Source organism: Ambystoma mexicanum, chromosome 3q, assembly GCF_040938575.1.
Source record: "Ambystoma mexicanum isolate Mex_15411 chromosome 3q, UKY_AmexF1_1, whole genome shotgun sequence".
Classification (NCBI taxonomy): domain Eukaryota; kingdom Metazoa; phylum Chordata; class Amphibia; order Caudata; family Ambystomatidae; genus Ambystoma; species Ambystoma mexicanum.
In genome coordinates this window covers 794,662,502-794,684,352 of record NC_090926.1, presented here as the reverse complement: position 1 = coordinate 794,684,352, position 21,851 = coordinate 794,662,502, and the positions used below count along the sequence as shown (strand labels likewise).

Here is a 21,851-nt window from a genome sequence, read left to right as displayed (position 1 = left end):
GATCATTTGTATGCGCTGTGGTATTTGGCGGCCTGGACCTAGTACGTTTGCACTGCAGTGTAGCTAGGTCCCTGCCTCCAAAATATTCGTCATTTGCATGGCACAGTGCAAAAGGGGAGGGAAAAAGGATGGCGTATAAGATTGAATTTAAAAGAAAATGGAAGCAGGTGAATTGCAGATGATTTCATTATGGATAACTGTGTCTGGGAAGCAACGTATGGACATCCAGTCCAATCTCTTTTATAGCTGCTATGTAGAGGCCGGATCCTGGTGCTAGAGTAGGCAAGGGAGGCATGGTGAGCCCAGTATATGGTGGCATGTAAAGCTGGATTAGATGCGTTCCAGAGAGTAAGTAGAGGGTAGCCTCGCCGTTCACCGTACATGTCCTGGGAGGTATGAGAAGAACCTGAATCTGTCGCATCTCAATGGTGGCGCGTAGAGAACCAAAGCACAACTTTCACCGGATAGAACGACGGCTCCGTGAGTCAAAGAAAACGATATATACTTTTGTTGATATCTATGTTCACTAATGGGCCCGCTGGGAGAGTAGCTATACGCATTGATTGTGAAAGATAAGAATGATGCTTTAGCCTCGAAGTATTTTCTGTACGGGAACGTACTTCGGTCGAACAGAACTACCTCTGCCAGTATGCATTAAAATGAGATAGTCACAGGGTTTAACCTAAATGCTGGCTGTTTCTTACCATACAAAGGACGGATATGGGGAGTCAAGGGTTGACCTATTTATAGACTGATGGATCTAGCACCGAACTTAGACCTGCTATAGGACATTTCTTGAGTTTGGGCTCTCTCCGCAGTCACAAGTGACTCTGGTGGGCAGTACATGAACAGTGGCTGCATGCCACTCCTTGGCAAACCAGCAATTTTACACTTCTTGATGGATGTGACTTGGTGCCCCCTATGCCCAAGAGGATATCCAGTGACTGAAAACACACGCCATGGCATTCCTGGCCCCACTGCTGGTGGCCTGCTGAATTCTGAAAAGAGGTCACTGAACCAGCCTGAACTGCCTCTGCACAGCATAGGAAAGGACATAGAGTTGCTGTCCGGCTCAAAGGAGCTTCTATTGTTTCTGCTTGAAGACTGTCGCTGTTAACCTGCCGAATGCATTACTCATTCCAAGTAGAAACCTCTGATGAAGGCTTGACAATGCAGGCCTAGTCTAGAATTCCTTAACATTAAAAAGACATTGGCTTTGCTCTCGAACATAAACGAGATGATACTTGTGACAAATGTATGATTTGTAAATAAGATTTGACTATAAATTTGACATGGGAACAGACAAGTTAAGAAATGGTATATAAAAGGTAAAGTATGTCAATTAAAAAAAAAAGAATCACATGGCATTTTATTGTAGTTTTCTAAAATGTATTTACACTTCGAACAGATCCGTGGAGCGGTGTTGGTGGAATCAGGCTCTATGTTGCCTATCTTTTTAAAGGTGCAAATAATTTGACTCCATATTTTGAGGAAGCATTTGCCTGTTTTTAGGGAATCAAAGTCTGTTATGTGCATCTTTTTTGTGGGGCTGCACACAACTATGCCAGTCTACATTTCAAAGGGTATGCTAAAGTTCCGCTTCGAGCTCCACCAGCTGGAGGTTGCCTTGGTCTTCTGGGTACTACACACCCCACCTTCTTGCCCAGCTCACATCATAGTTGGGCCAGAGGGGCACCTGGGGTGGGAAGTGCTCTGCATGGTTGAAGATGTATCAGCAGGTTGAACTTTTCTTCCTTTATATTTCTGAACCTCTTGTTTCAGATTTGGGACACAGCTGGCCAGGAGCGGTTTCGCAGCGTGACTCATGCTTACTACAGAGATGCAGAGGGTAAGTTCTAGCATGAGTTATTTTAAGCCTGGAACCAGTCATTTCTGGAGCGATTAACCCAATGCATATTCTTCTTCCAGCCCTGCTCCTCCTGTACGACATCACCAACCGAACGTCCTTCGACAACATTCGGGTGGGTACCAGTTGTGATGCTGTGCGCTCCCCCTATGAGCATTGGCTCTCGCTTCCCTCTGATCAACACTCTTCTTTCCCTGAGTGGCAGCTTGTTGCTTACCTGAGACAAGGCTTACTCCCACCTGGCTTAGCCCCCCTCCACTTTGAGTATAGCCCAAAGATTCTCTTTATAATCAGTGGCTCTCCCCTCATTGAGCAGGAACCCAGGAGGATAGCTCAGGGGCAACACCTTTGTCTTGGAAGCAAGACAACGCATAGGAACACAGGTTTGAATCCCGGTCTGGTGTAGAAACCGATCTCATATATTAAGTGCGTTATAAACGAACAATTATAATAATTATATAATAACCCCAAGCGATGAGCGCACCCTCCCTGAGGACATGCTTCCTCCTGCCCCAGAGATGCCCTCACTGAGCACTGGATCCACTCTCCTTGTGTAAAGGCATAATCCTCCCACCCCCCCAGTGATGCCACCAATGAGGGATGAATCCCACCCTTCTTGACCAATGACATTTTTAATCCTGACAAATCATGGGGACTGCATCCCTCAGCACCGCCCCGCCCCCCTCTGCAACCTATCAGGCAGTGGCTTTGTATGCGTGAGTGATGGGTCACGCTGTCACAAACGCCATGCTTGCAACTTCTTTAAGATGTTGGTTTAAGAAGGTCTCCTAATGAGTCTGCACTCTAAATAGTGAAAAAGCAGAGGCACTCAGTCTTAGTTTGAACATTACTCAGTGATAACCGAAAGGTGAAGACCATAAAAACAGATCCAGGAAAGATTTATTTACAAATATTCCATTGATTTCCATAGAAGAAAATCATAGGACTTCCCTAATCCTGTGCTATCTGGGTTGTAAAGCAGAAGAAAATGTCACGATTGGCCAGCAATGCTCCTTGTGTTTTAGGGCGTTTCCAGAACCTGGTGCTGTGTCTTCAACAGATGAGTCTTCCACTGCCACGGCAGTGTCGGCCACTGTATGAAGAATCGGGTGGCTTCCCTGTCGCTAGGAACGCTGGGACTCCAGGGTCCCTTCCTTTGAAGCACCGTTGCGGTCTCTGCCATCTGGCTATTATCCACTGTCATTTAATTAAGGGTTTCTTCCAGTCCCCCACGCCATGAGCCATGGTCAGCTAGCTTCCCCAGGGATGGCATGGGCTCCCCCAGATAGATACCTCCCACCCAAAAGTCTTGTCACCTGCCTTCCATGGGACAATTCCCCTCTGCTGGATTTAGTTCAGACTGGTGTCCGTATGTTCAGGGACTTCTGTTGCAGTAGGTTTACAGGTGGCTTAGGGTAGGCCAAATTGCCCACCCTCCCCCTCCCCTGTTGTCAGCTCCCCGCACTTTTGTATTGATCTCTACGATTTGCTTCCCTTCCCGCGCACTTCCCCTATGACTTGTAAAGTGCTCTGTAGCTTCCCGAAGCAAGATCCACGCTCCATGTATACCCTAAAAATACCAATGGGTTTTAAGGTCGTCCAGCCATGTGGACATTGGAACGCTTCTTCAGTTCCCGGCATTCCTATAATGGACCCACATTGTGAAGTCTTCCCTGGGGCAGGCTAAGCTGCGGGTGGATTGCAGAATGCAAGTAGCTAGGGGTTTCATATGGGGCATAAGAGAATGGCAGGTCAGGCCTACAAATGGGATTCTGGGCTCGTCACTTCCCAGCAGGCTGTAAGTAGCGCGTAGGACAACCGAGCACTGCCCTAATGCCTGGCTTCACAGACCAGTGTGGGACAGTTTTCTGGGACAATGTGGCCCATTTTCATCACACTGCAGCTGGTACCTTTAACTTAAGTGATGCCTCCTTGTTCATGAGGAGCCAGGGCAGCATCTTCCAAGTATGGCATCCCCTATGCCACCAGGTAAGGATCCTTGCGTCTCGGATTAATCCACTTCCCCTCGCCAAAGGATGTGAGATGCATTGCCATGAATCATGGCACCCCTGCCTGTCCCTGAATTATAGCACATTCTCTCTACAGAAGGATACCTTTCAGCCTTAAGTCCTGTCTGCGGCTGCCTTGCTTGGACTAATACCCCATTGTTTCTGAGCAACAGTGTCCTACACCCAAATAATGCTGCCTCCTGATCCTCCCCAGGTGCCGTGACAATGTAGGACGCCGGGAGTGGAACTCATTCGACTCTGGCCTTCTTCGCATCCTTGACTCTGGGGGTTACAGTGGGGTGGTTGCTGATGCACCTCTTCAGTCGATATGGGTTTGTGGAGGAGATTCTACACTAGCTCCCATTGTGAAGTGAACGGGACTTTAGGAGAGTGGGGTGACGGTGAGGCATTGCTTTGGAGATACTTTATAATGTTCTGTTCAAGAGTAATGCTCCCCGAATAGCGACTAGTGTTTTTCCACATTGCCTCAAATAATTGTCAAAGAATACTATGTGCAGAGGCACTGCCCCTCCACAGTGACACGGGGTACAGATGACTTCGCCAGTAACATCAGCTATTCAGCAGTAGCGTTAATTCCAGAATCTCCACTGCACTCATCATCAGTGTCTTTCCTGACTCCCAAGGTGAGGACAATCCAACATTCACACTGCAAGAGGTTGATGTGAGCCTCTATCTAAGCGGTTAAAGTAGCAGTGTGCGGAATTCGACCATCCGCGGGGGGAGTGTGCACTCGCTTGGGCTGTTTTCTATTTTTTTTTTTAAATAAATGGAATGTTGGTAGATAAACCTCTGGGAAATGTGTGGGGCTAATCCGCACACATTTCCAAATGCTCCCTACAAAACAAACACATAGTCAAGTGTGCTCTGGGGGACACAGCCTACCGGCACAGACTTCCTGTCATGTTCAGCTGTAATTTGAAGACAGGTACAATCTCAAGAAGGGGAAAGGGCAACACCTTCGTCTGGCCATGGCCACCCTAATTAAAATATCAAAGGCTTCATGGATCTGCCCTGCCTATTAAGTTCTGTGTGGTGGCAGCCCCTACTGGTGAGAGTTAATTGAAGCAGGCCTGTTCACAGAACTAATAAAGGGCAGGAAACCCCAACACCTTTTTGATATGCAATGTCTCAGCTTGAAGCTAGCTCCCACCCCCCTTTATGAAGGGCTGTGAATGTCATGTCTGGGACAACTGTTTACAGTAGGCAACCCCTGCAGGGCAACCCCTCTTTCAGAGGGAAGAAGTAGGTGATTTGAGGGAGACAGAAAGTCTGTTCTTGCCACAAACTTCAAGGGAGACCTGCGCTTTGATCAGTAGACACAGAGAGCTCAATTAACCAGAGACACACTGCTCCACAACAGATAGGAAGATGGGTCGGAGTTACTAGTGCATGTGGTCACCCCCTACTTTTCCTATTGCAAAGCACTCTGCTTATGTCCTCACGCATAACAGAAGATTTTTGGTAGGGACACAGGATTGGTTCATTAAGGTAGACTTAGCCTGCACCAATCACTATGACCCATTTGGCTTTAAAAGAGGGCTGAACCCCTCTATTAGCAGATAATCCAACTTCAAATGGAGTAAGAAGAGGGACTCATTTGGACCCTGGCTGAAGGTACAGTCTGCCATACTGCTTGCACCAGTGAAGGAAGGCGGGATTTCCAAGAGAGAAGCAAGATCCCTCCCCTAAACGTCTCCCAAGTAACAGAGGGAGATACTGACCTCCGAGGACCTGTCCAGCTGCTCCAGAACCGGTACCCAGCCAGCACACAGCGTGCCCTGCTAGGTTCTGCCAGCAAGCTTCCTAGGTGGGAAGTGCCAGAGAGTCTCTGACCAATGGACAAGGGCGTTGACTGCAAAGACGCTAGAAGGAGTGCCATGACGAGCATCAACCAGCATCCATGTCGGGCCCTAGAACCGTGACCGGCTGCACCACTGACTGTTGTCACACTGCAGTCACTAAAGCTGTCCGAGACACCTCGACCAGCATTCCAGATCCGCCAACCAGCACAGAGACAATGATTCTTGATCCTGAGCCGCTGTGTAGGCCAGCCTGCAGCCGTCCGCCCGCCTCAATTGCCAAAATGCCTGCCGCCTGATACTCGCAGCTTCCTCCCATCTTGAACTCTGTCGCAGGAGCTGCAAAAGCAGGATGGAGCCAACTTGACACTGTTGAGCATCAAGATCATCTCAAGCACCAGGTACATTGTGGTTCTGGCCCCCTGGTCCTTCTACAAAGGCCCCTAGTGACTTTTACGACCCCTTGCTCCCGTGGTGCTGCAACCTAATAACCTTGAACAGTTAAGACTGATTGCTCTACCGACTATCCTCCTGTCAGTATCCAGAGTGCTTCCCTTTGCTTCGTGACACTGTCTGTCCTCTGTGTTCCATTACATGGTGGGTTGTATTTTGCAGTGTGCTAGAACTGTCTGTTGTAATAATAATAAAGTAGATATTTTGATACAACCTTGACTGGACAGTCCCTTTTATGATTGGGTAATAACGAACCACAAACTTACAAACCTGCTGTTCCGTCCACATTACCAAAATTGGACAAGGAGGTTTATAATTTACTTGTGTATCCAATCTGTTTGGATTCCCTCTGGTGTACTAGAGGTGTGGGGCTGATTGAAGGTTTAGAAACCGGTATTCATCCCTGGACCACTGGTCCCCCAGGAAGTTGATTCGTCACAAGCTGAAAAGCCGAGGCACAATCACTTGGCAGTCACCCAACAAACAAGCTCAACAATACTGCGACCATTTTGCAGCACAAAAGGAAGGGATCCTAAAGAGAATAGGGACCTGCGTGCATCGAGCAGGGTCCTGCCTGTGGCAAGGCAGCATATCTGTTCCCCTGTTTTGAAGAAAATCAAGAGTTCCTATATGCAAGGCTCGGAATATCCTCATTTCATGGCAATACTTGGAGGTGCACATTCGAGTCACTTTCAAAGCTGATTAACCACACTGACCGAAGCATGATTAACGGGCCTGAAATAAGTCAAGCGAAACTGTTGTTTCCTGCCTCAGCCATGGCCCATTTGACGCCTCTAGTCTGGGTCAAAGAGGAGACTGCGCAAAGTGATACGTTTTAAGCGTATGAAGGCCTGTGAGCCGAAGTTACTTGGCTGGCATTAAATCCCTCACTTCTGGGGGAGAATGGAAAGACCAGATCCCTTTTTCCAATGAGTTGGACTTGGTTCTGCGAGTGATCGGAAATGTCATTCTACCTGGAGTGAATGACAACCTCCAGCGACTTGAAATAGAAGATGTGTCTGAAACAGATCAAGCCAAGGTGCATAGTCCACTTACCCAACAGTTGTTTCAAAGTGGGAAAATGGTTGTTAGGTCAGTAAATAGAGTTGCAGAATGGAGTTATGGTGGTAACAACACTGCACAGATTAGAGTACTGGGGAGCTGAAGGTCTTCTGAGGTTTACGCTCAACATGACCTGGAAGATAAGGAAGGGTCTGACAGCAAGAATATGATTGCAAGGCCTGTGCAATTCTTATATTGCTAACAGTGAATAGAACTAGAAGAGTACTCTCTTCCACTGGACAGGAAGGTAAGGCAGTTGATCACGTGCACTGTAAAAGAAGTAACGAGATTTAAGTCCCATTACAGGCATCAGTGCAATCACGCTGTCCAGACAGTTCATTGTCATGTTGTGGTGGTTCCCAAACAAGGCAAGGGAAGGGAATAAAGCAGCATGGGCCCTCACTAGTCACAGGGTGGGTGCTTCGGTCCTGAATGTCCAGCGCTTACTGGAAGCTGAACCCCTCCAAGACTGAATTTCTTCTGCTGACCAACCACACTGAACCGCTAGCATCCAGAAGTGTCTCTCGACTATGATCCTCGAGAGCTTCTCATGCCAACTGACCACATGTACTAAGTCCCTTGGGATCTACATTGAAGGACGTCTCTCCTTCAAGGAGCACATAACAAGGAAGACACAAACGGCTTGTTACCAACTTTCCCTCCTTTGAAAAATCAAGCCCTTCATTCCAGCAAAGCAGTTGAGATCTGCTGTCCAAGCTTTGGTCCTCTTCCACCTAGAGGGTGGCAGTTCCATCCTGGAAGGCTTTCCCCCTGGGCACCATGGCACTCCTAGATGTGTCCTACATGCTGCAGCAGTGGCGTAACACAAAATGGTGGGGCCCCCTTGCGAGTAATGCTGAGGGCCCGCCCCCCCCAACTCAGCAACAAATCACAGGTTGCGCCACACTCTGGCCTGGCCTAGATTATCACGATTGAACAATACGCACGCACGAACGTGCTGCTGAAGGGGTATGCCGAACACTGCACTAGAAGAATGATATAAATATGTGTTTTAATGCAATATACAGCATACTTTTCCTTGCGAAATATTGGCTAAATAGCAAGAGTGTTTGCAATTGTTTTGTAGGGTAACCCCAATCTAATACATGCAAGTCACCAACAGCGCACAGGAACATTAATGCTATGCCATTTTTAAAAATGCCATGCCACAATGAAAACATGTCTAACTGGTTGCACAATGTAGACCAGTGTAGACACGTAATAACATTACAGTAAAGCATGCCAGGCCACATTTAGACATACCTAGACTGGTTGCACTAAATGGCAGTCGAAGCAATAATGCCCATCAAAAAGAGAACACCCATTCAAGCCCGCGTCTCTGTGGATTCTAACAACATGGCCAAACTCTATAAAATCTGCAAGGAACTGGTCAAACCTGTTGCAGTATTTTCATCTCCTGTTCCGTCCCATGCCCTCTGTATGGCTTCGGCCTCTCGCTTCTCTGCAAAAACTCAGGACATCCTGTCCTCGTCTCCTCTTCCTCTCTCTGTCCCCCTTTGGCCATCTCTAACTCTCTTCCTCCTTTCTCCTCTTTCTCTCTGACAACACCTGACGAGGTTTCTAGACAAGTCCAATCTATGAAAGTGTCATCCAAACTGGTGCTCTCCTGCTCCTCCAGAACCACCAAGGACCAGATTGACACCCTCGCTCCAGCCTTGGCCGATTTCTATGATTAATAGTTCTCCACTGGACCGTTCTACTGTCCCCTTAAGCACTCCCTTGTGCACCTCTCCCCAAGAAGCCATCTGCCGATCCAAACTATCACCCAATCTCCATCACCCCTTTCCTGGTCAAACTGTTGGAAAAGCTGGCCATCTCCTAGCTTCCTCTACACACCAAATCTGTTGGTAGTCTCCATGAGCATCAGTCTGGCTTCAGAGTTGCCAGAGTCATGGAAACTGCTCTCCCTAACACCAGTGAAGATCTGCTCTCTAACCTTGATTCCAGCATTCCTTCTGTCCTCATCCTCCTTGATCTTTCCTCTGCTTTCGATACGGTCAACCACACCATTCTGATCAATGGACCCCATGAGAACCTGGGCATCGTGGATCAGGCCCTTGAGTGGCTGACCTCCTTCCTCTTGGACCACCCCTCCCAGGTCCAACTTGGTCCTTTTACCTTTGCCTCTGTCACATCTCTCTATACCTCTATACGCATTCCTCAGGACTCCATCCTTGCACCCTGGTTTTTCAACCTCTACGTGGCCCCTTTGGCCCACCTGATCTCTACCTTCTGCTCTTACTTTCAGTGTTATGCGGATGACACACTACGCTTTCCTTCAGGCTCCCCTCAGTCTCCTCTCCTCTCTCGCTCATTCCTGACTCTCTATCCTTGATTCTGGATTGGTGCGCCTCCAACGATCCCTTCCTTAATGCTAGTAAGGTAGAGATCCTTCTCATTGGGACCCCTGCCCTGCTTTCTCTCTCTCACTCTGGCCGCCCGCCTGGGGCCCTCTTCCTTCGCCTTCCTGCGAGGCAAAAAACCTTGGTGTCATCTTTGACTCCACTCTCTTTCTCTCCTCACATCTCAGAGGTTGCCAAGAAGTCCCACTATGTGTGAAGAAGGATGCAGTGTTCAGTTTCTCTACGATCTTGCAGGAGCTTTATTGTGACTTTGCTGTAAGTGCTTCATTGATTACATGCACAGGCTGAAGTGTTCAGCTTCGCTACCAGGAGATCTTGCAGGCGCTTCACAGGCTGCAGTGTTCAGCTTCTCTACCAGGAGATCTTGCAGGAGCTTTATTGGGACTTTCATGTAAGTGCTTCATTGATTACATGCACAGGCTGAAGTGTTCAGCTTCGCTACCAGGAGATCTTGCAGGAGCTTCACAGGCTGCAGTGTTCAGCTTCTCTACCTTGAGATCTTGCAGGAGCTTTATTGGGGCTTTGATGTAAGTGCTTCATTGATTGCATGCACAGGCTGTGGTGTTCAGTTTCTCTACCAGGATATCTAGGCCTTTTGTCCTAAAGCCGGAAGCTCCCGCGAATGAGCTGGAGCTTCAGGCTTTAGAGAAAAAGGCCTCAGCTTCCAACAGCTACACCTTTTCTTTGATGATGGTCATGCCGGCGCAGGTGCTGGTGCCAACATTCTGGATTAAAGGCATTTATTTCTGAAGCCTGGAACTCTGGCACATGAGTGAGCGCTCCAGGCTTTAGAAACATAGCTTTGTCCTCTAGCCGATGCTGCTTCCCGGGGACATTGGTGAGACCCGGCAGGGCCCCTCTCAGAACGAAGCCTGCTGTGGCTTGGCCCCAGCCCTGGTACACACTTAAAGCCCTGCCTTTAACGCTGCAAGTTTCAGGAATGGCTTCCCTCCCCTCTCTGCATAACAAAAAGAAAGTGTGGAAGCCCCACCCCTCAACTCACATTTGGGGGGAGGGTGGACTGGAGCCTGATTAGCTCAATGGCGTTGTGCCACTGACCCAAAGCCTTCCCTATCTAGTGAAAAGTGCTTTTATATTTTCTACAGTCCTTGTCCAGGAACACAGCCAGGTTATCTCCTTATGTAGAGCCTGGCCTGGAAGTAGTTCACGCCTGATGGGTGAGCACGGATAAACTCTGTCCAAGAGCGTGCTCTGCCGATCACCAGTACTCGCGCACATGAACAAGAGCTAATTAACAAACCCCAGCATCCTAATGGAGCCAGTGTTCATTCCAAACCAGCCTATCACTGCAACACCTCAACATGTGACCACAGGCCTAAAAATGTGACCTATTGCTCCAGGCTCCACACTTCCCAAATCCTTCCAACAAAGCATTCAGTCGTTCTTGGCGTGACTGCCTCCTTGCCACCTTCTTCCTTGTGCAGAGACTGCAAGATTACCAGAGTGTTTAACAGCCCCACTGACCCCCCAGATCGCCATACAAGAAGCGAAGAGGTGAGATATCCATTCACCGGGACTAAAGCTCAGTAGCTGGTTCTCCTCAATGGACAGTGTTGATGCAATGAGAGAGTCCGACTGCACAGGCCTCGCCTCACTCGGTTTCTTGCTGACGACTTAAGGGCAGGGTGGCGCCTGGGTCCTCGGGGCCTCCTGTGTGCAGGCCTGTGGACAGCTATGCCCAGGGTGCGCTCTCAGCCCTTCTCCAGGCCCTCAGGGATCATATTGCTTGCTAGCCTGGACGCAGCCTCTGGGTTCTTCCTTACTCTCTGCTCTGACGCTATCCCGTTGTCAAGATTTGGACACACGGAGGTTGATGGGGTGCCACAACAACTTGGGCACTGCTTTCCACCATCGCCTGTATACTGGCTGGATGGACTGTGTGTTTTGGGTTGCTTGCCTTTTGTGACGCTGTGGGTTTTGGGTTGTGTCTGGATATCCTATGGTGTCCTTAATGTCCAGCTAGAGTGTTCAGCCACGCTTCGCATCATCTGGCTGTTGTAGCTGTGCCTGCTCTACTGACCAATTAGGATCCTCCAGGCTACCCTGATACTCCTATACTAAGACTGGGCTCTCGGCAGCTCTCCCATCCTCAGACTTCGGGTTCTTGGTGGCACTCCCATCCACAAACTCTGGGTTCTTGGTGGCCCTCCTATCCACAAACTCTGGTTCTTGGTGGCACTCCCATCCATAGACTTCGAGTTCTTGGTGGCACTCCCATCCACAAACTCTGGTTCTTGGTGGCACTCCCATCCACAAACTGTGGGTTCTTGGTGACACTCCCATCCACAGACTCTGGGTTCTTGGTGGCACTCTTATCCATAGACTACAGATTCACGGTGATGCTTCCACCCCCCTTCCACCTCCAGGGTCTGGTTTGTAGGTGATGCTCCCATCTCCATACACTAGGTTTCAAATGGATCTTGAATCCCCAGACTCTGGGTTCTTGGTAACACACACATCCCCAGACTGTGGTTTCTCAGTTACACTGTCACCCCCAGGCTCTCAGTTCTTTTTGCCACTCCCATCTCCATACTCTAGCTTTTAAATGGCTCTTGAACCCCCAGACTCTAGGCTCCCACCCCCAGACTCTGGGTTCTCGTTTGCAGCGACACTCCCACCCCTTCACTATGGGTTCTCTAAGACTCCCCACCCCCAGATTGTGAGTTCTTGGTTGCACTCCCAACCCAGGCTATGGGCTCTAGGTGGTGCTCCCATCCCCAGACTGTGTGTTCTTGGTGACACACTCACCCCCAGACTGCGAGCTCTCAGCTGCACTCCCATCCCCAGGCTCTGGGTTCTAGGTGGTGCTCCCATCTCCACACTCTAGGTTTTATATGGCTTTTGAATCCCAGACTCTGGTGTCTCAGTTGCTCTCCCACGCCCTCTCGTCTTGAGTGACTCTCCCATCCCTAGACTATGGGTTGTAGGTGACACTCCCACCCCCAGACTGTGAGTTCTTGGTTGCACTCTCATCACCAGGCTCAGGAATCTCGCTGGCTCTCCCATCCCTGGACACTGGGTTCTTGTTCTCTGTGAGCCTCTCCCCCCTGAACTGTGGCTTCTCGGTGGCTCTCCCACTCCCAGACTCTGGGTTCTAGGTGACACTTCCACCCCCAGATTCTATGTTCTAGGAGGTGCTCCCAACCTCCATGCTCTAGGTTTTAAAGGGCTCTCGAATCCCCAGACTCTGGGAGCTCTATCCCTCTCCCATCCCCAGGTTCTGGTGTTTTGGTAGGACTCTGCTCACGATGCCATCTTCTTTTGCAGGCCTGGCTCACAGAGATAAGCGAATACGCTCAGAAGGATGTGGTCATTATGCTTCTTGGCAATAAGGTACGTGCCTCGCTGCTTGCAACATTGTATGGTTTCTGCTGCGGCTGTCGCATGCTTCCTGTTTTTCAGTTGCCTCGTTATTTTCTTGTTATGCTGCAAGGTCACAGCCCCTCCCCCCTCCCCCAAACTTCAGCCCTATGAACGATGCTATCATCCACTGGCTAAAAGATGGCACCCGATGACTTTTCATATGTACTGCAGGCAGGGGAGTATACCGCGTGGGAGGTGCTGGCTGGGTGGGTGGCTGCGGGGGTTGGGGTTAGGGGGTGGGGGAGGTGTGTGGGAGGGGACATGGACGAAGTCCTGTTTTTTAAGGTAGAGATCTGGTTCACCCAATGTGTGGCCAGAGAAGGGAGTTATACATAACCAGCCATCTTCTTGGGGTTCAGGGCTCCCCTCTGACAATACCACTACGGGCTGGGGCAGTGGCAGCTGGCGCATTTGTTAAGTGCAGGGGTGACAACGTTTTCCCTGAACTGCGCCTAACGACCTCGCCTAAACTAATCCACTAAGGTTTTGGGTAGATGGTCTAGAGGGGGCGGGGCTCGTAGTGGGCATCCAGCACAATGCTCGCTACATGTACAACAGAAAAGAATCCGTTGTACATGTAGCGAGCCTTGTGCATTACACACCAGTGCTAAAGCCGCGGTAAAAGGCAATGCTGCCTTCGCGGGCGCTTTTTTTTTCTTTTTAAGTTTTCGAGCGCGCTCATGGTCTTGGACGGCTGACTCTGGCCGGATCCCGAGATCCGGCTACACATCTGGTGCCGGATCTTGGATCCCCCGAGAGCCGCCCCAATGACCAGCACTGCTCCAATATATGCCAGGTTACCAACAGAACACAGGAGCATTTTGCAACACGTGATGATGACGTCTCCCTTCAAAGAAAACCCCTGAGGCCGGTCTAAACAACCTATGCTAACACTGCCCAGCTTCCAAGCAGGCTCTGCCCAAATTGGATCATGGGTCAGCCCCTCCTGCATGCTGGTTGTGTCCAGAGAAAGTAATGAGGCTGGTCTCAACAATACATTGCCACTGTAAACGCATGTCCCCCCTGCTAGTGCCCCAAAGAACATACGTGGTTTGTCTCAGCAACATATATGCCTGTGCTGCCGCCTCCTTGGTGCCGAAATCAAATCCTGAAGCCTGTCTCAATAAATGCCTGCGCACCCCGGTGTCCCTCATGACACGGTCTAGGACCTACACAAAACGGTACCTTTCTCACATGCGTGCGCGCGCTCACACAGACATAAACTTTGGCGCAAACACGCATAATATACCTTTCCCTTTTTTATAATCCTAAAAGCAAGGAATCCTTCATTATTTCACACCTAACATAGGAAAACATAAGATCTCTTTAAACTGTCCTCTAGGTCTTTCTAATGTCAAGACTTAGACACATCAAAAGAGCTTTTGTGATAAGCCTCTCCGCTTGTAGTCATTGTTTGACGAAGAAATACACCTTCATGTGCAATTTGCTCTGCGATTTACCAAGAGTTGACACATTTGAAATGAAAGGGCCATCCCTACGTTGTTTGCAACGAAGGTGTGGTCGGGACACACACACACTCGCATTCCCAGGACCCTTCGTACTGCTCCCATAGAGACAACAGTTGGGGAAAGAAGTCTGAGGCTGTTCCAAAATCCCCTGATTCTCCACTGTGAAGCCTGTGCTTGGGAATGGTGGCCCCTCCACCCTGACTGACTACTGTACTCCTGGCACACCAGCCGTGTGTGCAAGTGGCGTGAGGATAGCACTGTATGCTCTAGACTGCCAGTGGCCTGTCAAGTCTAACTCTCCGCAGTGTGTCCTGGTGGTTTGCATGCCATGCTCTCCACAGTGTGTCCAGGTGGTTTGCATGCCATGCTGTGCTCTCCTTAGTGTGTCCTAGTGGTTTGTATGCAATGCTCTCCATGGTGTGTCCTGGTGGTTTGAATGCAATGCTGTGCTCTCCACAGTGTGTCAAGGTCGTTTGCATGTCATGCTGTGCTCTCCACAGTGTGTCCTGGTGATTTGCTTGCATGTTGTGCTCTCCAAAGTGTGTCCTGGTGAATTGCATGTTCAAGATGAAGGCCGGGTCTCTGCTCCCCGAAATCCTAAGCTAAGTCTTTCAGAAACTGGGGGTAGTGGAAGAGCTTCTCTAGCGGCAAAGGAGTGGTGGTTTGTAAGCTGGAATGCGCTGGGTTTCAACTCTTTTAAAAAGAGGTCCTGGAAGAGGCCATCTTTGGTTGTAATGATTTAATTTGCCTCCAAGAACCATGGCTCCTTCCAGATGGAGGGTTTTACTACTCTACATCAGTCAGCCGCACATCGGAAAAGTGGAAGGTCATCGGGGACCTACTTATTCCTATCCATAACTCTGTAACAACAGAGATAAGTTATTCCCTCAAAGACAAAGGGGTTGCTGGCAGTCAAATTAGGGCTGGGTGCCAGTGATCGGTTACAACCAATGGTAGTAATTAACTTATATTGGAAGCCGGTCTGGTCAGCGCTTGCAATCTTCTTGGAGTCCCTTGCCGAAATATTATTGCAAATAAAAGCACCATTTTCTGGAGCGGGTATCCTCCTGGCGGGGTATTTCAATGCACAATGCATTGATATCCCACCCAAATGGTAGACTGGCTACAAAGAGATCGATGTCCAACGGGAAGAGATGGCTATCGTTTCTTTCCGACTGGAACCTGGCTATGGCAAATGGCTCAGTAAAGGGGAATGTGCATCGGGCTGCAACCTGGAGGCGTGGGATTTCCTGATTATGTATTTCTCTCTCCTACCCTCTTTGAGATCTGGCCCGAATTCCATGTTACGGACGGGGGCAGTAGGGATCACAGTGAGCTGGAAGGCTCCTTGGTGTGGGAATTTTCCAGGCTACCGACTGGACGATGCCAATCTGTGATGGTAAATAATGGGAAGAGCAGGCTCATAAGGTATAGAATGGACGGCATATGTCTGACTCATAAGTTGCAAAGATATTGCCTCGGTACTTCCGATTCCCGTTTAGTGGAATTGTGCAGTCCGCTAAACTTTCAGGATTTTCTGTGGGCTCCATCTCGGTTGGATCCTCATAAGCAATTTATCCACTCGCACTCGTTAGACGAGGAAACGTGGGTGAAAAAGAAACTGCATAAAGCGCTGAGGGATTTAAGATTGGAACTCCTAAGGGTGGAGGAATACAGGGCTAGAATAGGGTGTCTCGGGAGGGACTATAGAAATTGGTCCTAAGGCCCTTTGCCTCCAAAAGGACTGTGAATGAATGCTGGGAGCTCTGACTAATAATAACTTGTGACATTTCTGGGCTCTTCTTAACCGCTCCGAGGTCTCGCAATCAGACCTGCAAAGCAATGTAGTTGCAGAGACAACGTGGTGTGATCTCTTTAGTGCTAGTAGTACAAATAATTGTCTCCAAACTCCTTCAATAGGTTCACTAATATACCCTGGCAGCTGGAGTACTCGGATGACTCTGTTTCTGAGCTAATATGCAAGTCATCTCCATCAAGGGCACCTGGCCCCAATGGTCTGACCTACCAGGTCTTAAGGGGAAATGTAGCATTGTGGTCTAGGCTCTTGGCTCTCCACATTGGGGAAATGAGAGGTGTTTTCCTCCCTCATGGAAGTCCTGGATATTTGTCCCGATTTTCACAAAGTTGGAGATCAGCATATCTGGTGAACTACCGCCCGATCACCCTCCTTGATGTGGAGAGCAAGCTTTTCGTAGGGTTGTTGCTGAGGGAGTTGGCGTCTTGTGTCAAGCAAAATAACATCTTATCAAGGTTCCGATCAGGCTTTCGCAGAGGTCTATCTACATCGCTAAATGGGACGGTGCTGAATATGATTTGTGAAAGGTCTTGGGTGAAGGCGGGCCCGGTGATCTGTGGGCCCCGAGTAGATCTTTCCAAGACCTTTGAAACGATCAGTAGGGAGCGCCTGTGGTAAAATCTGGAGTCTTGGGGGGCTCCGGAGGCTGCTCCTGGCTGTACTTGCAGGGTTGAAGGAGAATGTTGTCCTGAGGGTCCGGTTGAATGCTCTTGATAATCTATCCGCCCCGGATCCGGGTCGAGAAGGGGGTTGGCCCCCCTTCTCTTCAACCTTTATTTAGCAGACATGGAGGAAATGTTGGGCACGTTGTCGCTGGCTCGCCCCAAGATTGGCTTGTGGCCAGTGAGGTGGCTAGCGTACGCAGACGACATTGTCCTCTTAGACCACACTACAGTCGGCCTTCAATGTCTTTTGAGCTCCTTGGGTGATTATGCCAGGGAAATGTACCTATTATTTAATCCCAAAAAATTTAAAATAATGATTTTCAAAAGGGATGCCCCAAATTTCAGATGGTCCTTAGGGGAACATGTGATTCCGGTAGAGAAGGTGGTGGTGTACCTTGGTTTTAAAATGTACTCTTTTCCCACTACGTACACCTGGACCTAGACCTCGATGAAAAAGTGTCCCCCGCTGTCATGTCAAATGAAAAAACTCCTGACCACTTTTTGTAAATTGTCATTGCTGCCACCCATAAGATTCTACACCACCAAAGTGATTCTGCTTCTCTTCTATGGAATAGAAACATAATGTTTGTTTATATTGCGCCGGAGTCCGCAGGCATCACGGTGCAAACACAGAACAAGAAAAACAAAGAGCACCAACACATTACAATCTAGACAAATAGTATTGTTTTCAGACTAAATTGTTTACTTCCCAGTGCATCGCCAGTGGGAGTTTATTCCACATCACTCCATATGGCATGTTGAACACATTGGGCGAGAGTGGAGGGCTGACTGTGGAAGAGGGTGCTGGGTCTCCCCCAGAGTTTGCCTGTAGCCAGCTTGAGGTACAAGCTAGGTTTTAGGTCTCTCCAGGGGCAGGTAGAATGGACGCTCATCTCATTGGTCTCACAGGCCAATTCCCTATATGAAGACATGGGTGCCCTTTTGGAACAGGCTTCCTCTCCGTTTTTGTTGGACTTAAATTTGTTCTTGTCTGAGGTTTTGTTGGAGTGTGAAAGCGAAACAGAGACCTTAATAATCAATCCCATGAAAGTTAAGAGTGCTCTGCTGCGCATGGATTGGATCTGCACGATTGATAGTATGCGCAAACTCACTCTGGCAAAATCAGTCTCACCAGGGGTATTGCTAGGTCTGGAAAATATCTGGGGCTATGCTAATGTTGGATGAAAAAACTGTTTGGGGGTGTTTTGGTGGGGGTACAACTCCCTATGTCTTGCAACCTATTTATTCTTGTTCAAATGTGTCGCGTTGGTGTGAAAAATTGTCGGAGGAACCAATTGCCCCTACCTCTGTGGATTAGTGAATACATTTTTTTGTTTTCACACAAAATAACCGTGCCACACAGTAATAGTTTTCAAGGATTTGTATTTGCAAGGTTTAAGCAAATCACTTGTGTGCCCTTTTTATTGACGCATGTTTCGGCTTCACCGGAGCCTTTTTCAAAATAGGCCATATGCTCGTAACACATATCCGGGCTGGAAAGTATTATCATCTGACTATAATCCATCTTAAAACTCTGCATAGTCTCGGGTTGCAATCCCTCCTTCAACAAGTGTCTTCCGAATTATGCGCGTCGGCCTCGTCTTTCCAAATCCTTGAAAATTATTACTGTGTGGCGCAGTTACTTTGTGTGAAAACAAAAAAACTATGCTAATGTCGGGGATGTCTGGACTCGGGACTAGCTAGTCTTTTCTTGTAGCCACTGAGCTTCTATCCGGGGCTACAACCAAAAGACCCAGGGCTATAGCCCCCGCACACCCTCCTAGCGACGCCTCTGGCTCTCACCCTTTCATAAAAATATTGGCGTCATACCCCGAAGAGACACTTCCCTAGTTCAAAGCTGAGACGCGATTTCTTAAGAGTCTGTCTCAACCTGGTACCTACAGGTGAAGTGCTGTCTCATTGTAATAAGTGTACGCAGGTAAATACATCATTGCCAGTTGTGTGAGGAAGCCAGAGTGCAGTCCTGCAGACATGTGCTGTTGGAGTGCAGAGGTACGTGGGATTTAGGGGTGGAGAGGGAAGATATACTATCGTCAGAGATGTTTTGGGACAGGCTAACAGCTGCTCACGAAGTCTCCCTCACTGTGCACGTCGAGCAGGTGTTGCAGGCTTGCGGCCTATACCCTGTGCTAGATTGTAGGGGCAGTTGTTCATCCCTCGATGCTTGTGTTATAGTTTTGTCAAGTAAAGCATGGAAAGACGTTTATTCTGTATTGCTTTGCACTGTGAAAAGTCGAATGGTCGGCTAAAATACAATAAAAAATACAAATAAATGTTCGCCATGCTGTGAACGCTGTCATCGAGTGTGGAGCAGCTCTGTAGTGTGGCCCAGTTCACTGGAGGAGGGTGGGGAGGCATAGTATAGTTGAGGCTCCTATAGTGTAAATTAATATCCGGCAAAAGTTGGGCATGCACACATGTGTCACAATTACTTGCTCTATGAACAGTTGCAGTACTGGCTTGCCAATAACCTGTAATTAATGGAAAGAAGACCCAGGGCAGCCTGGCGGTGTCGCCTAGGAGCAGAGGCGTAGACAGGGTAGGGCCTGAGGGGCAAGGCACACCCAAAATCTGTAAATGCCCACTCAGCATCACTGAGCGGGCATTTACAACAGCCACTGTGCAGCCTGAGCAGCAGGGTTCGCTCTCCAGGAAATCCACGCATTGGGCAGATGAGCCAGAAAACGGACCCTGCTGCGTGCATGTCAGGAATTTCTGTCTGTGCAGGAGCCGGGGGCCTGCAGACCAGCTGAGGAGGCAGTCGTGGGGCGAGTTTGGAGGGAAACCGGTAATGGATGAAAACGTGTTTTTGTTTGTGTGTATGCGTGAGGATTTATGTAGGTATGAATTTCTATGTGCATGCTTGGTAGGGTGTGTGTAAGTGCACGTGTGTGCGTATGTACATATGTAGGTATTCGAGGGGGTGGTGCAGTGCATTCGTATGAATTAATGCAGTGTGAAGGGTGTACACTGGTGCGAGAACGGGTGTGAATGAGAATGCAGTATGAATGTTCTGGGTGCTTGTGTGAATGACAGAGAAACTGTGTGGGTATGTGACTGGTAGATGAATGTGCATAAATGTGCATGAGTTTATGTGCCTGTATGTGTCTATGTGTGTGTGTTTGTGTGTGTGTATGTCTTTGTAGGTGTGTGTGTGTGTGTGTGTGTCTGTGTATGAGAGGCTGGGGCCCGGGGAGGGTCATTGGACCATGAACAATTTTTAACAGGACATGGTATGTTTAACTGATGTTTATGGGTGCAAGAAAGCCAAATTGAGTGTTATTCTTTGAAGGAGACGTTGGTGTAGGGGGAAGGTACTACACTATGAAAATGCATTGGAAACATCTTCTGTGCACTGTTGGTGACTTGGCTCTTCTAATGAATCCCCTTTGAATGGTTTGAGCACCCTACCCATGCTTTGTCTCTCCTGCCTAATTAGAACAAATGCACTTCCCTCTGCAGGCTCCGCTTAGGATGGGCCCTACTAGACTAGCTCCAGGCCCCACTTGTTACACAATCCTGGCTACGCCTCTGCCTATGGGACAGCCGCGTCGCTGTGATTCCATAGTTTAAAGTCACTGGGCTGGTGTGGGATTCCATGAGGGAGTTGCTATGATCCAGTCCTGGTTTTAACTTTGCATTCTGGAACTTCCCCATTACAAATCCAGGACTAGAAGATACCATAATGCAAAGGTAAAACCCGGACGGGACCACCGTCTCCCGAATGGAATGGATAATGTTGGCATGTGCAGATGTGTTAAGTGCTACTTGACGCCCGTGACGGTATTGCTCTGCTAGTTCGGATTGATATTAGGTCGTCCCAGTATCAACCTTTTAGTATTCACCTTCAATCAAGAAACCCTAGATGTTCCCGAGAAAGTGTTCGGCCTCTAATGTACACTGATCACTCTGGCAGGGAGTTCTCGGGTCCAGTTTACTGCTATGGCCTGGCCTCCCCACCGCACGACTCTCCTTGTAGCAACTGGAGGAAGACACCGCTCGTCTGCCTACGTGCAGGAGGGAAAGCACCAACGACGACATGTCGACGTGGATTAAAAAGAGTAACTGGTTAAAACAAATGCCAATGGACGAGGATAAATTTGACCAGCTTTCCAAGTAAACTCGTCCCTTCCACTGGATTACAAATAGTTTATCCTTTGGCCACCAGAGGTCGGGCTTGCTCTATTAATGTCGGTTGTAAAAGTTCCCGTCTGAAATGCTTCGTGTCATTTGTAAAACACTAATCTGCCATTCGTATGTCCTTGAATATCAGGTGTATAAAATATGCAGTGGAACTAAATTCCCTGCTGCCCAACCCCTTTTTTGCCATGTGCCCATCAGCCCCTTGCCTCACACACCCTCACTGCCCCCCGCATCGCCAATACAACCCCTGGGTGTACTGCCTTTCCTTCAATTCATCCCCCCACAACTATGTTTTACAACTGTACTACCAAGACCAAAAGAAAGACAGTGAAATAAAATTAAAAAAATCCTTTCTGTCATTGTCTCCCGAGGCATGTAGATTCAAACACCCTCCCTTTTCCAATCCCCTGCCATTCACACGTTTTAAGGGACATGCCAAAGTCTAAAACCACCACTCCCACCCACAGACAGTATTTGCACACACAGCTGTGCCTGCAGCAATGTTACGTTAATCGTGCTTTAATCCAGAAGACAAACACTGATCACTGTGGGAGCTCGGCCATGTGGAGGCTCGGGAATGGGCTTTAAGTCCTAAGAAGGCTCCTGAAATAACCAGCAGCAAGCCACTAGAAGACAGTTCAGAGTGATGTGACGATGGAGCAGGGCCCAGGTTCGAGTCCCAGTAACGGGGCAGCAAAAATGGACTGTCCTTAGGAACTGTTCTCAGCGCGACAAAAAGGGAATGATTTTACCAGAAA

General features: G+C 48.8%; 1 protein-coding gene across 6 annotated transcripts in view; it reads left to right on the top strand.

Annotated features, from left to right (window-relative positions):
• RAB37 (RAB37, member RAS oncogene family) overlaps positions 1-21,851 on the top strand; it is a 545,872-nt gene that overhangs the window by 468,451 nt on the left and 55,570 nt on the right. For all 6 annotated transcript variants that reach the window (XM_069654871.1, XM_069654868.1, XM_069654870.1 and 3 more), the window contains 3 exons: positions 1,783-1,849; positions 1,930-1,982; positions 12,884-12,949. In XM_069654871.1, the coding sequence (XP_069510972.1) occupies positions 1,783-1,849; positions 1,930-1,982; positions 12,884-12,949 (186 nt within the window). The remainder of the gene's footprint in view (positions 1-1,782; positions 1,850-1,929; positions 1,983-12,883; positions 12,950-21,851) is intronic.